Source organism: Microtus oregoni, unplaced genomic scaffold (assembly GCF_018167655.1).
Source record: "Microtus oregoni isolate MIOR12 unplaced genomic scaffold, Mior012 000012F_ref0000307, whole genome shotgun sequence".
Lineage (NCBI taxonomy): Eukaryota > Metazoa > Chordata > Mammalia > Rodentia > Cricetidae > Microtus > Microtus oregoni.
In genome coordinates, this window is record NW_024543071.1 from 10,665,201 (window position 1) to 10,682,463 (window position 17,263).

Below are 17,263 nucleotides of genomic sequence, written 5' to 3' on the forward strand. Positions count from 1 at the left end.
CAGGGCTCGTCTCTTTGCTCAGGACTTTGCTGTCAGACACAGCAGGTTTAATTAATATATTAACATGAATGGCTGAGAGTTGTTGTTTTTATCCTTTCTTGCTGTAACACCATGCTGGACAATTAACTTCCCAGGGAGAAAATGTTTGAAGAATATTCACAGTATATATATATATATATATATATATATATATATATATATATATCAACCTTGTCTAGGCATAAACTTGCAAGGACCCACATGTAAATCCTTAGGACTTCCAGATGTGTTGATAGTTAGAGATTTTTCTTTGAGGATACTGACCTTGAGCTGTATATCTATGGAACCAAAACATATTCCCCTATATGAATTACCATTGTGCATGCACTGAAACATGAGCTTTTTATTATGAATATTCTGATAAGGGGACATCACTATAAAACATCAGTACTTATACCTTGACTATCTAAGTTCTAGGTACCTGTGAAAGCAGAAATGTGGGATAGGTGACCTTTGAAAATATTTTTGTCTCTTTAAGAAGTTGGAGAACATTCCCAGATATTTAAATGTGATTTTATTTAGGTAGGAATTCCACTTTTCACTGTTATAAAGCTACTGAAAGGTCAAGGAAAAATACTGAAACAGTTAAATACTGATATATTGTATCTCATAAAGCTAAGAAATGGGCTGGATCCAGCCTTCAAAGCCACGACTTTAATCCTATCCATATTGTTTGGTAAATTAAAGACTCAGGTGGTCAGAAAAAGAGAGATAAACAGTAACAAGAGATTCAAAGATAAAAAACTAATGGTTTATGTATGTTGAAATTATATGCAGGCTAAAGGTTAAAGTTCTTAAGATAAAAAAAAGAGAGAGAGTAGTTGGGTATGGTGATACACACCTTTAATCCCAACACTTGGGAGGCAGAGGTAGATTGACCTCTGTGACTTTAAGGTGTAGTAGCACACACCTTTAGTCCCAATGCCTGGAAGGTAGAGACAAACAGATTTCTGTGAGTTCAAGGACAGGCTGGTCTACAGAGTGAGTTCCAGGACAAAGATATACAGAAACCCTGTCTCAAAAAGTCAAAAATTAAAAATAAAAGAAATAGACCCATGTAAAGATAGAAAATACACAGAGAATCTGCATACTGTATGGTATTAGGCTTTCTTTAAGTTGTTTGAAATCTGAGGAAGGAGCAACAGCTGCCAAAAGATATTTGCTTATGAATGCTGCTGAATTGATCCAAGATAGGTATTTTAAAAATACCTTGACTTCAAAATTGCAGTCAAAAGATACGTTACTTTGGAGAAGAGATTATGCTTTTGTTCCCACAGGAAATAAGAGACTGTGGATTCATTATGAGTTAAGAAAAATCAGGTTTTGTCAAGGAAGGCCACCTGAGAAATCTCTGGTAGGAACAGATGACCCATATGTCTGAATTCTACATCCAGAACAGATTCAAGACTACTGCCTGAGAAGATCAAGCCTTACAGGATACTCCAGTGAGGACTTGATCATAACTCTAAATTTTCTTTAGGTCCCCATAAGATTAACAGTGCCCCCAACCAGCTGGAAGTAACCTGGAGTACTATGCCCACATTCCTAGAAAAATGGACAATGGATATTTTCCTTTGTTTAAAAAAAAGGGGGGGAGTGGTGCAGGAGAATTGTCTGTATTCTGTCAATCATGTTTTAAATAAATGCTGATTGGCCAGGCAGGAAGTATAGGTGGGTAAACCAGACAGAAAGTAGAGGTGGGGCGATGAGAACAGGAGTATTCTGGGAATCAGGAAGCCCTTTCCACACTCCTGCCCAGACCACCGAAGAAATAGAATGTGACCTACCCCACTGAAAAAGGTGCTGAGCCATGTGGCTAACATAGATAAAAACAATGGGTTAATATAAACTACAAGAGTTTACAAGAAGCCTGAGCTAATGGGCCAATCAGTTTATAATCTTATGGGTGGCTTCCCAAAACAGAACAATGAAGGATGCTGCTGAGCTGCATAAGACAGACTTCGTTGATTGGATTGCTGTGTATGCTTGATGTTTGTGGGCTCTTTAAATGCTCACAGATAACAAAACAGCCATTTGCCAACACATACCTACATCAGGAGAAATAACTGATTGTTCCATAGGCTGAGTCCAGGTTGAGTGGGTGAAGTTTGAAAGGTGGAGACAAAGAGCAAACACAGATGGCAGCACCCAACAATTTTTCAAAGAGCCAAGTTCTCTTTAGGCACGATTGGAATAAGAATTGAGCTGTGCTTTCCCAGGCTCTTTGGGTTCAGTGTCTAGAAAGAGTAAGTTGTCCTTTCCTTCCTTGCTTCTGTGAAGGAAGCTGTGGTTCTATCTTGCTTTGGCATTCTGAAAATGGATCTAGCACGGGTGATGACTTAATGTGAAAACCATTTGCCATCCAAGCATGAAGACTTGAGTTCGGATATATAGATCGCACACAAAGTTAGGCTCCGTACCACAGACCTGTAAAATCCTAGCCTTCCAATGGAGAGCTGAAGAGCTGAAAAGAGAATCCACCACAGCATTCAGCCCAGGTACCTTGACATGGAAAGTGTGAACAAGGGACCTCATTTGAAAGAAGGTCAAAGGAAAGGACTGATACTCAAAGCTGCCCTCTGACCTTCATGGAAGCACTGTGGCACATGCATGCCTATCATCAATCACACACACAAACTTTTGCACAACCATACACAGAAGAGTGTGTGTATGTGTTGTGTCTGTGTGTATGTAGCATGAAGCACTTCTAAGAACCCTATTTTCTGCCTTGCTTGGCTGAAAACATTGCTCACAATCATATTAAAATATCAGAGTTAATCAGTTTATTAAGAGAAAGAATTCTTAGACTCATAAATTTCAGCCAGCTGTGATTCAACATATCATGGGAAGCTGAGCACCCCTGTTAACTTTATGGACTGACATCACAAAAGAGAAAGAAGACCCTATGGTGTCACAGTGACATTTAGGATATGCAACCACTGATTAATGGTCTCCCTACAATGCTCCCATACAAAGATTCCACTGTCTCCCACTGGTGTTACTGAGGGTCCCTACCATTTACATGTGAGCCTATTAGGAACACTCAACATTCCAACTTTGTCAAGGAATGGTAAAAGTATAGTTACAAAAGAAGACTGAGACAAAATGTCATAGTCTCCTTTGTTGGTGGATCAAATACTATACAGTGGAGCCAATGAGTGACTTGCTTTAATAGCTGGGCATCTCATCCTTTCTGGATTATAGGATGTGTTTTGGCCAAATAAGCAGGTCCTTCCAAGGGCCAGTAAATACTTAATTGAAGTAAGGTGTTCTTTGGGCATGCTTGGTGCATCAACAGCTTTTGTGAGTCACTTGGTGATTCATTTGACCTTTTGTTATTGTTGTACAGTTTGTGTGGCTGGAAAGAGAAGAGGAGGCAGGTAATGCCTCTATTCAGTACAATGACTCACCATCCACTCAGTGTGGGAGATGGCAAATGCAGAGATAAGATGTTGAGGGTCAGGTGTAGCATATACCAGGCACAAGCCAGAAAAGAAAAATGCCACATGTTGCTTTTCTAATCAGTGGTTGACCACTCTGGACAGCAGGTACCTAGAGAAAAAAATATTCTTCAATCTTCCATAAGAGGACACTTGGGTACACAGGGTCCTGGGCTGACATAGAGATCGTCAGAGCGGAAATGAGAAGTGGAAATGAAGTACACGCCATAAGAGAGAGAAATAAAAGACATTTGTGGCATGGGATGTGTGGAGAGTCTGGCCATGTGAAATGTTACCACCTGGGTAACCATCTATAAAATGGTCATAATAACTTTATTCTTCGCAGGGCTGGAGTGACAAGGGGTGAATGAGATAATGTACGGAGAAAACTTGAGTTTTAGTAAGAGCTTGGTCTGTGCGGCTTAGGGTTTTATAACCGAGTTTCCTTTATTTGCTCTTTCAAAGACTAGCAGAACTTGAGGGAGTGCCAATCAATGTCTATTTTGACTTAAGGCCCACTCCACAAGAAGGAATTCATATCTGACACTGATAGGGTAAGAAGAACCAGAGTGCATAGCCTGGAGACCTGGGGTAAAACCAGGTACTTCTGATATTGTGCTACACTCATAGATCAGTGCCTTATCCAGTCATCATCAGAGAAGCTTCTTCCTGCAGCAGATGGGAACAGATGCAGAGACTGACAGTTAGACAGCAGTGCGAGGGAATCTAAATGGGAAGTTTTCATCAAATTGCTCCCCTTAGAGCTCAGGGAGCCCTAATGAGGAGGAGGTAAAAAGAGTGTAAGAGACAGAGGGGATAAAGGACATCAGGATAACAAGGCCTCCTGACTCAACTGAGCAAGGCACATATGAGCTCACAGAGTCTGAAGCAGAAAGATCAGTGCCTGAGTGGATCTGCACTAGGTCCTCTACATATGTTATAGCTTTCTGTTTAGTATTTTATGGGACACCTGAAGTGCTTGCTCTTTGAAGTCTTCCAAAGTTGGGATACCACATCTAACTTCTCTATGATAGGTTTTCCCTTATCTTCTTATATTTTATTTTATTTCATTTGGTTGCTATCTCTTAGAAGTCTGTTCTTTTCTAATGAGAGACAGAAAGAGGAGAGATCTAGTGGTAGGGAGGAATTAGGAGGAGTAGAGGCAGGGGAAACTAGTCAGTATATATTGTATGAGAAAAGATTTAATAAAAGGGAAAAAAGAAATCAAGACCAGTATTAGCTCATTGCCTCTGGGATCGAGTATGTTCGCCTTGAATTTATATTCTGCAGCCAAACACATAGAGATAGACCACGTTGATTCTTATGTTGGCCCTACCTAGCTTACAACATTGACTCCCCACTGCCCCTTTGTAAGTAATGTGGTTCTTATCAGTTTGAGTTCTGTTATTTCTTTAGACCCTACTTGTTTCTCCAAACTTCTAGAAGTACCCTCTGCATTCCTCCATCTTTAGTTGTTTCAAGAACCTCAGTTTCCATTAGGATCAGGTATCCTAGTAGGATCTTCAGAAACTAAGTATTGATGTTACCCTGGATATTATTCATTACATGTTGCGAGTGCTGTCAGGGGGGCAGCAGGCATTGTGAACAGGCAGAGCACAGTACAAATCCCAATTTGTGTCACTATTTACTGAGTAAATGATTCACAACACATTATGTGATCCCTTAGCCCCACTCCCCTCAAGTAATAATGTGAGATGTTGATATCTGACCTGCATAACTGACTTGGAAAACAGAGGTGATGCCCTCACCTGGAAATCCCAGGTGTTGCTACTGATGAATCCAAGGAGAAGAACCAGGGCCAACAATGCTGATCTCTTTCTTCTCTCTCTCCAGTTGTACAGCTCTGCTGAATTTGGCAGAAGATGGCAGCTTATCCAGGAATCCGTGGTTCCAAATAGGTTCTACTGGTAAGTGTGACTCCATTTTCTGGCCTACTAAGGTATCGTCACCTCTCTGAGCAGAGGATGAGACCCTGGGAAAAATAGCATCTTCAGACACTGTTAAACATTGTGTCACCATTTTTTTTATAAGCCCTTGATGGATCATTAATATTGGTGAACTGCTGGTACTTTCTAAGTATTGCTTTGATATTTAGTGGTTTCAACCTTCCTAATACTGTGACCGTTAATACAGTCTGTCATGTTTTGGTGAGTTCCAATCAATAAATTATTTTTGTTGCTATGTCACAACTGCAAGTTTGCTACTGTTATGAAGAGTAAACGTAAATATTTTTGGAGATAAAGGTTTTCCAAAGGAATTGTCGCACAGATTGAAGACTACTCGTTTAGATGACCCTTTGAGATATTTTTTAAAAGACACTGTGATTGTTATTGATTAAAGCATCTTGTACACATACATCACATATTCAAATAAAGGTCTACAGTATAAATAAATAGATCTTAATTGATGTAATAGCAGATCTTGTCCACCTTTCTCATTTAAAGTCTTATATTCATTATTTTTATCTTATGAGAAATGACTAGCAGCCCTGTTTTCTCACTTAGTTTTCCAGCTACGTTCTGTGAATTGTCAAAAACATACAGGCATAGGGTTCTACAGCTCAGACTGTTATGACAGAATGGTCTAGATTGGTGACATGAACAGCTGATGTTTCTGCGTGTCGGCCTGAAGATGACCTGCATACAGCTGTGCCCTCTTGTAGTAGAAGAAAGAAGGGCCCTGGTCTGTCTTCTGTTCATCATAAGAACACAAATTCAGCCATGGTTACCTCACCCTCATGACCTCATCTAAACTGAGTTATGTTCCAACTCCAAATGCTCATACGACTTCAGTTTAGGACTTTAATTTTCATATTGGGAAGAGCATAGACATTCAGTCCATAAATATAGATATATATGATATAGGTATTTGCATTTGTATGAGTGTTAGCTATACATACTTCCCTATGTCATGTCTTTAATAGTGTGCTAAAATTATGCATGTACCCTCATGTTTTTAATAGATCCAAATAAGTTTATAGTAAGAATTCACATACAGATCAGTAACAATGTCTATTAAGCATAAATAGCCAACTGCATGTTATAAAGTGTTATGCATATGTAAAAACAACAGAGTCGGAGGAGAAGGGGGGAGACAATATAGAACAGAAATGAAGCCAAGAAAATCATAATCTTAGCTTTCTTAACCATGCTCCTAATTCTGCTAGAGGTGGTTTCCTCCATGGCAATAAGTAGCTCAGTTGGGAAACCAAGCAAGTGGCAATAGCTAATTTTAGCTTTTGTATTCTCAATCCAAAATCTATAAACAGAACAAGGTTTGGAACATTCTGTTGTAATTTTGATATCTTATTTAGTGAGTGTTAGATTCTGTATCCAAACTTCTGCCATGAGGTAGAAGAGCAAACCTTAGTTTATCCTAAGCTGCCTGTGGAACAGGTAGGTTACCTGCCTGCAGGCTTTTGCCTCTCTACATAGAGTAAAAAGAACTAACTCACAGGATAGTTTATGAATTCCTTCTTTTAGCAATCCAGAATCACCAGAAAAGCGTTGTTTAGGAGTCAATGAGCTCTGCAACAGGAGTTGGAGAACTATCTCTCTTTATTATCTTGAAGTTGTTGTAATAGGAGCAGCGGGCTACGTTCCTGGCACGTGGCCGCCTGCACGGCTCACTTTATCCAAAATAATTACATGGAAACTGTATTCTTTTAAACACTTCCCAGCCCATTAGTTCCAGACTCTTATTGGCTAGGTCTTACATATTGATCTAATCCATTTCTAATAATCTGTGAAGCCCACGAGCTGGCTTACCAGGAAAGATCTTAACCTGCGTCTGTCTGGAGTGGGAGAATCATGGCGACTCATCAACTCAGCTTCTTTCTCCCAGCATTCTGTTCTGTTTACTATGACTATCTAAATTCTACGCTATCAGAGTCCAAGCAGTTTCTTTATTACTTAACCAATGAAACAACAGATAAAAAGATGACCTACCTCCATCATGAAGTCACGTCTAAAATGCATTGCCTCTTGTGAGACTCTGGAATGACGTGATGCAGGGATACCTGGCTGGTTCATTTCAGCTGCCCACTGCCTTTCTGTTTCCTTCACTCCTATACTTAGTTCAAAGATGAGCAAATGTTTACCTATTTCCTTTTCTTTGCTAACGTTTCTTTGCTTATTTAGTTGGACAAGGTCTCATGAAAGCCAGGGTGGCTTGAAAATTCTTATGTAGCTGTGTTTGGCCTTGAACTCAAAATTCTCCTGCCTCTACCATCTAAAAACTGGACCAATACATGTAGGACACTTGCTCTTCATATTTCCACATACTTCCCTAAAGTCCTTGTGGTAATTGAGAGCTAGAGAGAGCTGTGTTGGAGAAACTTCTTTTCTTTTTAAAAAAAAAATCATTTATGTATAGTATATTTCTATCATTACTCCTCTCTTCCCTCCAGCTCCTCCTATGACCCCCCAACTCCCACTTAAATTCATGGCCTTTAAAATTAATTATCATTTATTAATTTTATATAAGTAAATATACAACTACAACCTGCTGAGTTCATTTAGTGTCATTTTGTAGTGAGGGAGAATGACTCTTCCCCAGAGTTGAGCCCCCTAATTGGCTACCCAATACCAAGAGGCAGCCCTTGAGAATTTTTTTTTTTTTTTGCAAAGACGGTATAGTGATGTGGGATTCCCCTATGTATGCTGTGAATACCATTGTTTAATAAAGAAATTGTCTTGGACCTGTGCAGAGAATAGAGGTAGATGGGGAAAACTAAATTGAATTCTGTGAGAAAGAAGGAGGAGTTAGGGAGAAACCATGTAGCCCCACTGGAGACAGATGCTGGAACTTTGCTGGTAGGCCATGACCTCGTGGTGATGCACAGATTAATGGAGATGAGTTAAATTAATATGTAAGAGTTAACCAATAAGAAACTAGAGCAAGTGGGTCAAGCAGTGATTTAATTAATACAGTTTCTGCTTGATTACTTTGGGACTAAGCAGCCAGGAACCCTCCAACAGTATAGGATTGTAGTGATGACATGAGCAGGCCTGCTCTTTGTCCCACCCAGCTCCTGCACAGCTTGCTTTTCACCCGAAATAACAACATGCAAATTGTAATTCATTTAAACACTGCTTGGCCTATTAGCTCTAGCCTCTTACTGGCTAACTCTCACATCTTGATTAACCCATTTCTATTAATGTGTTTAGCACCACGAGGTGGAGGCTTACCGGGAAGATTCAGCATGTCTGACCTGGCAGCTGGCTCCATGGCATCTGCCTCATTGCCTTCTTCCCAGCATTCTGTTCTGTCTACTCCACCCACCTAATTTTCTGCCCTATTAAAAGGCCAAGGCAGTTTCTTTATTAACCAATGAAAGTAACACATAGACAGATGACCCACCTACATCATAGGATCTGAGGATTTAGCCCAGTAAGTAGTGCTTGCTTAGCATGCACAAAGTTCAGAGTTCAATCCTCAGCATTATGCAACCTGGGTAAGATGATACATGTCTGTAATCTCAGCACTAAGGAAGCTGATTGCAGAGTAAGACTGGGTCTCAAAAGAAAGGGGAGAAGGAGAGAGAGGCAAAAAGGAGAAGGGAGGGGAGGAGGGGGACCCTGAAGAAGTTTTAGACAAGTAATATAGAAATGTCTACTTGGAATGAGGTGATTTATTTTTCTTCCTTTCCTTCTTTCCTTTCTTACTCCCTTTGCTTTGTGTTTCTGTGATGTGTGCCCACGTTTGTGTATAGGACCATACACTAGGACATCAAGTGTGCGTCAGCTCTATCACTCTGCCTTATTTTCTTGAGAGAAAAATGTCTCACTGGACCTGGAGCTCAGCTGGTAGTAAGCAAGCCCCAGATCTTCTTCTATCTTTGCCCCCCACCCCCACCAACACACACACACACACACACACACACACACACACACACACACACACACACAGTACTGAGGCTGCAAACATTCATGGCTTGTTACATGGGTTCTGAGAATATGAATGCAGGTCTTCATGCTTGCCTACGAGCCACTCTTGTTTCCTGGAACAGATTCTCACACCCAGATAACAGCCTTTATTTCTCTATCATAATAAGTCATTTCTGACTGACTCATTGCATTGAAACTTGTTCATGCTTTGCCTTGCTGGGAATGCCCTTTCAAATACCAAGTTGACCTCTCTTGGGTCTGGAAATCCAGCTCTCTATCTCTGTCTTCTGCAGTCTCCTCCTGTGGTCAACATGTATAAAGATTTATTTATTTGTATTTTCTGTGCATCGTGTATAGGTGCTTTGCCTGTGTGTGTGTGTGTGTGTGTGTGTGTGTGTGTGTGTGTGTGTGTGTGATCATGTGCAGGTTGTGCATGCAGAGGCCAGAAGAGATCATCAGATACTGTGAAATGGAATTACCCATGTGGATACTGGGAATCCAAATGTGTCTTCTAGTAGAGCAACTTGTATCTAATGGGTCATCTTTTCAGCCCTTTATCAACAATTTTACTCATTTTGTCCCATGTTCATGAGTCACTGTGATCTCTGTGTATTTATTTAAAAATTATTTATAGTGTTCTTCTTTTTAAAAAAAATAAGAAGAGTCATCTTTTACTCCACCACTTTCTGTCCTCTTCTTGATTGTTGTCATTATCATTGTTGTGTTTGTGTATATGTGCTTTGTGTATATTGAAAAGGTTCATATAAATAACAGCAATAAATATTGTCCTCCTATTTTGTCACAGAGATGATGATGATGATGTATGCCAATGGGAAAGTTCTGAAGAACCAGTCTTTCCCTAAATGCGGCTTCTCACAGGTTGCAGATATATTCACAAGAACTAGAGCACTAAAGTGACTTAGTAGAATACAGAAGACAAGACAGGAGGTTTATTTTTTAATTTTGATTTAGTTTTTTCCTTAGCAAAAGAAATAAGGAGGGGGCTGGAGAGATGGCTCAGAGATTAAGAGCACTGACTGCTCTTCCAGAGGTCCTGAGTTCAATTCCCAGCAACCACATGGTGGCTCACAGCCACCTGTAATGAGATCTGGTGCCTTCTTCTGGTCTGCAAGCATACAGATAGACAGAACACTGTATACGTAATAAATAAATAAATACATCTTTAAAAAAAAGAAATAAGGAAAAGTGTTGCTTAAAAGGATAGACAAAGAAAGGTATAGAGCTGAAGGTATGGTTAGGTAACGGACGCTTGATGTACCATATTTTCTAGTTTACATGAGATCGTATTTTCATATAGCATTATTATAAGAAAGACAGACCATATCTCTATGTCATTCATGCTAGTCTGTCCCTCTTTATTAATACTTTAAGGAAGGATTCTATTTTAGAAGTATATTTATAAAGCTGTGCCCACCCAATGTCACAAAATCATCACCTTTCAAAAGCATTGCACACTATTGTTTGTGAATTCTAGCTTGTCTGTCCATTAAGTAAAATAAATAGAACCATATTTTTTTTTTCCATTGTGAGCATGGGAACACATCTTTCCCTATCAAGCATTAGTAGTGTGAAAGGCTATTTAAAGTTAAAGCTATTCAATTCTCATAAACAATCTTTTGAGTGAAGCTACTTACTATTATCATTAACAGTTGAGAAATCTGTGACACAGATAATTAACTGATTGGACCAAGGTCTCATAGCTTGGAAATAACAAGGCCATATTTAAAGGGATAGGAATCTCCAAAGCCCAATTCTACTCAATCCATTGATACTATTGCCTCTGCTGCTCACCCTGGAGCTGGGAACCTAACACCTTAGACAGATAAGTAATGATGACTCAGACATGTTCTGGTCACAGTGTTTTCCTTTGCATCTCTCCAAATGTAGGTGGTATTTGGCCTCCATGACTCTCAGCCTGCCTAGCATTTACAGAGAGAACCCAAGACCATGTAATGTGCATAGTGCCTCAGCTACTGGTGAAAATCTCCCACATGGTCTGTATTTTTGATATTGAGCCACTTCTCGAGTCTGGCAAAAAATCTGTCAATCAAAGCAATAGGTGTTATTACACTCACTCCTGGAAACACGTTGTTTCAAATTACATAGAAACTGTTGAGGAGTTTTCAGCTAGCTTTAATTAAAAGAAATGTCCTTTAATTATTGCTTCTCCAGCCTACTAGGGGAGTGTGACTAGTTCTCAGGTGTTTTTTCCAGTGTTAAATTGAATCATTAAATGACCATGGGTAATAACATAGCATTTTCCGCAGGGGTGGGAAACATGAAGATGAAATCATAGGTTTTCCACATCATCAAGCTCTCTTCAGAATTATCTGTGAGGCAATAGTCACACCACCCCTGGAAGCAATCAATGGCAATTGTAAATAATTATGGGATGCAACATCTTATTCTTGTCTTAGCTAGTGATTGCTGGTAATCCCACCATAACTACTCTAAATAGAAACTTTCCTGCCTGGATTTCATACCGCTTCCAGAGCAACTTAAGATCTCATGTAAAGCATGCCTAAGTAGAGTGTTTCCTTTAGTGGATTGGTCTTTCTTCTGTAACTGAGGATAGTCATGAGTATGTCCTCTCCTAAGTGAGACATTTATTTCATTGTGATGATCCTTTTCCTTGTGTTGATGGTTAAGAGAGAGCCTTAGGGACACCGAAGATTTGAGTACAAGCTTTAACATCATTTCTGTATTCCAGAGAATTTTGTCCAGAGCCCACCAACTAGCAGTAGCAATATCATTGATAATGGTTGACTTTATATTTGTTGGCTGTATTTTCCCAGTATTAGATTTAGTCTTAGATTGGTCTTCTCTACATTGGGATATGGAATGTGCATTTCCAGTTTCAGGCTTGCAGCCTAACAGTTTAGAAGTCCCGTCACCTTCCCTGCATATTCCCTGTTTTCAGAGATCAGTGCCAATGGTCTGGCTATGGTTATAGATATAGAAGGTAAAATATAATATACATGAAGGTAAGTTATTTATCCTGGGAATTGAACTGGGCTTCAGTCAAATGACATGATTTATAGCCTGAGGAAGATGCGACTCTTAAAGAGGAAAACAAAAATTTTTGAACTTTTTTGTTAAAAATGAAAGGATTGATTCTCTTTAAGAACAAAATACAGTTAGGGATCTGAATGCCACTCAATGCTATAAGCAGGTTTCTATTTAAGTTCCTGCAGTGCCATACAATAAACCACCATCTTTGATCTTCATGGTACCATTATGAGATAACAACAGATGCACTAATTTAATGAAAAAGTAAAGGTGTATAACTTATCCACCAGAGCAATCATGATATGTACAAGCCTTGACACTGGAATTTATCTTGCTTTATCGCTCTTGTGGTACAAAAGATCAACCTCAAACTAAAATGGTGTTTCCATTCTTCATCCTCCAATAAAAGAAGACTGAAAATCTGTTAAATTTATAAAATTGTATATTCTTCATTTTAGTCTAATAGTTTAGTAAGAGCCAAGTTCATGCATTTAACATTGAAAAACAACATGGGCTTGGAGACATAGTACCCAAATGCCTTGAAAATGCATTTCTGTCAGCAGCCTGATAAATTTTAACAGGATGAAAATGTAGTTTGTTGGGATTTGTAACTGGAGGTTTCACTCCTACTTGCCAGTTCCTGAATAACCAATCTGAGGCTTAGTATTAATTACAAACTGTTTGTCCAGTGGCTCAGGCTTCTGACATACTATGCCTGTCTTTGCCAATAAGCAACAAAATCCTACTTGTTGTATGTTGACTCTGTTTCAGGCTTATTAAGTATTTGCATTAATTGTTTAAATTCATCAAGACTTTCAATATATAGTAAAAAATACAGCCTATACAAATAATAAAACAACAGATATTTGTTCATGGGAATAAAACAGAGGGTCTAACTGTATATTCCTCTAGATCAACAGGCTTATTAAGTACATCAGGTCATGTACTCTCCCTATCCGCCTTACCCTCCACTGTGTTACAAGCTCAGTCATTGAAGTACCTCTGGATAGCTTATGTCTCCCTATAAAAAAAACTTGGTTGAGCCAGACTCTTATAACTAAATCTTATGGGCCTGATTAGGTGGGTGCCCTTACTTAGACCTAGGGGTAGAATCATCTGGAGCGAGTGGCATGAACAGAAAGTGAGGGATGGCCATGAGACAGAAATGCCTTACTGGCCTTTAGTAACTTAAGGGGCAAAGGTAATGGAAAGGCATCCATAAGAGATCCTCGTTATGCATATATATTTCCACAATCATTTCAGATGAGGAATAAATAGAAAGGTAAACAGAAAAGCAAAGTCTTGTAGATATTACTTTATGTTATGATACATATTAGTAAGCAATGATGATGGAATTTAAAACTAGGTATGCCTGACTGAGGACATGCTCATTGTGCCCCATGCTGCAACCCTATCCTTAATACACCTACATGGCCTCCATGATGCTATGGACCAGAAAAGCTTTTAACCTTAGACCTCTTACAGCCTGTGTTCTATGAATATGAACTCTTATGGACTCATATTCTTATCCAGGATTCTCTTCTCTAACCTTAGTTGCCAAGTATATACAAAGATTATATACAAAGCACCTTGCCATAGTTGGTGAGGATGTTGATGCTTAACAACTTCACCGTGCTCTATTTAGTTCTTCAAATTTAACTGTGATTTCTGTCCTCCCACAAATAGAATACATCCTAGAATGAAGTGCAGTCAAGGTCTATTTGGGTTATTAGTTAGAGTAGCCTAAGTTTAGGATAAACATGCCCAATTTCAATCTCAGATTCAGTATTCACTATCTGTGGGAAGCAAGGAAATTTACCCAAATGTCAGTTTTCTTCGCCAAGATTTATTTTGCAAACCACAAACAACATAGTGTTGCTATCAGCAAATAAATCAGTATTTAGTATAGTCCACAAATATATTCTTTTTATTTCCTCCTTTCCAGCTCATGCTAAGAGATAAGTTCATTAACAGCCAAGACTCTGCCCATCACATGTTTCCGTCCACCTCGCACACTACTCTAACTCCAGCAGAATTGACACACATGCAAACATGCAAATATGTACACTATATACACAGCAGTGATGATATACCCTCATACTTTCTTGTCACGGTATCTTGAGAAGTCAGAACAATCAGAAACCATCCTCTTTGGACTTCTGACTTTCTCACTTCTTCCCCCTCTCATCACCGTTGACCCCTTCTCCTCTGTGTGAGCCCTGCCTTGTGACCTGACCAGCACCAGCAGGGGTGGGGCAGTACATGAATAGCATGGCACAGTGGCAGGAAGGTGTTCTGAGACTCATCTCGGGAGCTGTGCTGGGACATTAACTGCACCTGCACGTGGAGAGCTAGATAAGAGCATTTTCATTATCCTTGAAGAGCTTGTGTTTCATCTCACTTATGAAAGTTAATGACCTCCACATGAGTGCTGTTTTCCAAGCTCCTTGTACCTTCCTTTGCACTTTCATCTTTTCCTGTGATTAGCAAGTTTTCCTTGAAAATAAGAATCAGCGTGTCTTTGTGCCGTATGAACTCATCCCTTCTCCTGCAGCCTTCCTTCACTAATGGTCATCCTTGATCCCTGTCCCTTTATCATGATGACTTCCTATGCCCCTAGTAGCACCTTCTTCTATCTTTGCAAAACAGAGATTGAATCACGACTCAGGATTTCCACTAAGAATTCCTCTGATGTCGAGGTGCCAACCATTGCCACGAATGAGAGTCAAAGAAGGAAGGGGAATGGTTCTAATGCTGGCTTGCTAATTTGTAATGACTTTAGAGGAAGTTAGCGTGATGAGAGTGAACACACCCCACTTACAACTGCAAGGCTCCGAAGATGACCCAATCGTTTTGCACATAATTATGGTTATTCACTCAGTCTTGGGTGCTGCTGTGCAGTCACCATGTCTTTTCTGGAATTCTGCTTACAAAGGCATGGCATAAAGCTAAATGAAAGTGTTCCTTATTAAAAAAAAATGCTTCAACCCGACTGAGATTTCCCCTGATGCAATGTAAAGCATGTATACGTATCTGGAGGATGAGGCACTGGCATATTTCACATTATTTACTTTTAGAGGATGTTTATTTCTTGAATCACACTTCTTCTATTTCCTGTAACAAACTGCTGAGGTGTAGGTCAACCAGTTTGACCTTGCACTTAAACATCAGACAGCAGGGGGGCCGTACAGAAGAGCAGAAAATGTTCTTATATACACTCAAGCACACAACTCTCTCTCTCTCTCTCTCTCTCTCTCTCTCTCTCTCACACACACACACACACACACACACACACACACAAACACACATACAGAGGTGGGGGTTAACTAAAAGTCTAGTACGTTGAAACGCTTGGAACACTGAACAATGCCTGGAAAGTATCATGTATCCTCCATTACCACTGAGTCTGAAATTTAAGTAAATAAATATATACCATTGTTTTGTGAATCAGTAAAGTAATGTTGTCACTTCAGCATTATGGTCATCATGAGACACCTACTGGCTTAAAAGATATCAAAATAAAACAAAAATTAAATATTTGGGGCATGAATGAAATAGCCTTCTTACTGCTGTTTGTTTGATGAGTAGCCATGAAGAATAGATTTGGGGATGAGGTAGATTTAGATGTTTGTTTTTTTTCTATCAAAGGTTAGATGAGGCTCTTTTAGTACCTGCTCAGTATGACGAAGAGGGTAGGGTAGAGAAGATACAGCACTGAACAGTAGCTAATTTGTTAGGATAGGTCAGGTGACCACCTCTGACACACTTATACATCAGAATCTCAGCACTCAAGGAGAATTTAGAGGATATTCAGTCTGACCTCCTATGACTTGCTGGGATCTCGTCTACAAAGTGCTAGAGAAATGGATGCCAAGAGCCTTTTAAAATGAGAACAGAATTCTGCTGTCTATCAAGATCTATCTTCCTCTAAGTAGAATAACAAGAGGAAATGGACCTGTCCCAGTGTTGTTTATTGTTGGACCTGGCACTTAAGACATCAACACCTCTAAGCAAAACAATCCCATAATTTAGAGACAAGTGTCAGAGCTTCACAGGAATGGCAAGATATGCCCCAGGATGTGTGCAGAACCTGCATTCATAAGATTTATGGTAAAGAGTTTTACATGAGCACCCACATTTGAGGTAGATAAATCCCAGACAACGTTACTATTACCAATAATTGAATTACAAAGCCATTATCATGTGCCGAGCAGAGCAACTTTAGGACTCGATGGTGACAGGGGGAAACTTTGTTAGAATATTTATGCCTGTATAGTTTCTAAGTTGCCAACCTATAGAATAAACAGACTAACCCAAGTCCCTCCTCTGAGAAAATACACGTCTGAGCAATTTTGTAGCCTAGAACGGGGGAATGTAATTCAGACATTAGCACTGGACCCCATTCAACAAATTCTGCATACGTAAAGCTTCCATTTCCACAATTACTGTGCTCAAAATAATACAGAGCATGAATCTGGGCCTTTTCTATGTTAAACATGAATAAATAAGAACACTGGTATCAGTGCTGCTTTCTACAGAAAGAAAAAAAAATTATGTATAAGAATAGCCTTATAATAAAGAAACATTACTTCAGGGACAGAGAAATGGGCATGTACTGCTCTTGCAGAGGATCTGAGTTCAGTTCCTAGCACGTGCATCAGGCCACTCCCAACTACAGCTCCAGAGAACCCTGGACTTGTTCCTCTCTAACTTGCTTTCCGTTGTCAAGGGATCCTTCGGTGAGTGTGGTGCTGCTGCTCATAGTTCCTGGACTTTCCCCACAAGCTCATTATTCCAAGCCCTGAAGACTGAACCGAGGGCCTTCCAACGCTAGGCGAGCCCTCT

General features: G+C 39.7%; 1 protein-coding gene across 6 annotated transcripts in view; it reads left to right on the forward strand.

The window, feature by feature from the left end:
* The window catches only part of Sorcs1 (sortilin related VPS10 domain containing receptor 1), a 507,727-nt gene that overhangs the window by 341,825 nt on the left and 148,639 nt on the right, over positions 1–17,263 (forward strand). For all 6 annotated transcript variants that reach the window (XM_041661119.1, XM_041661120.1, XM_041661121.1 and 3 more), the window contains exon 5: positions 5,334–5,407. In XM_041661119.1, coding sequence (XP_041517053.1) covers positions 5,334–5,407 — 74 coding nt within the window. The remainder of the gene's footprint in view (positions 1–5,333; positions 5,408–17,263) is intronic.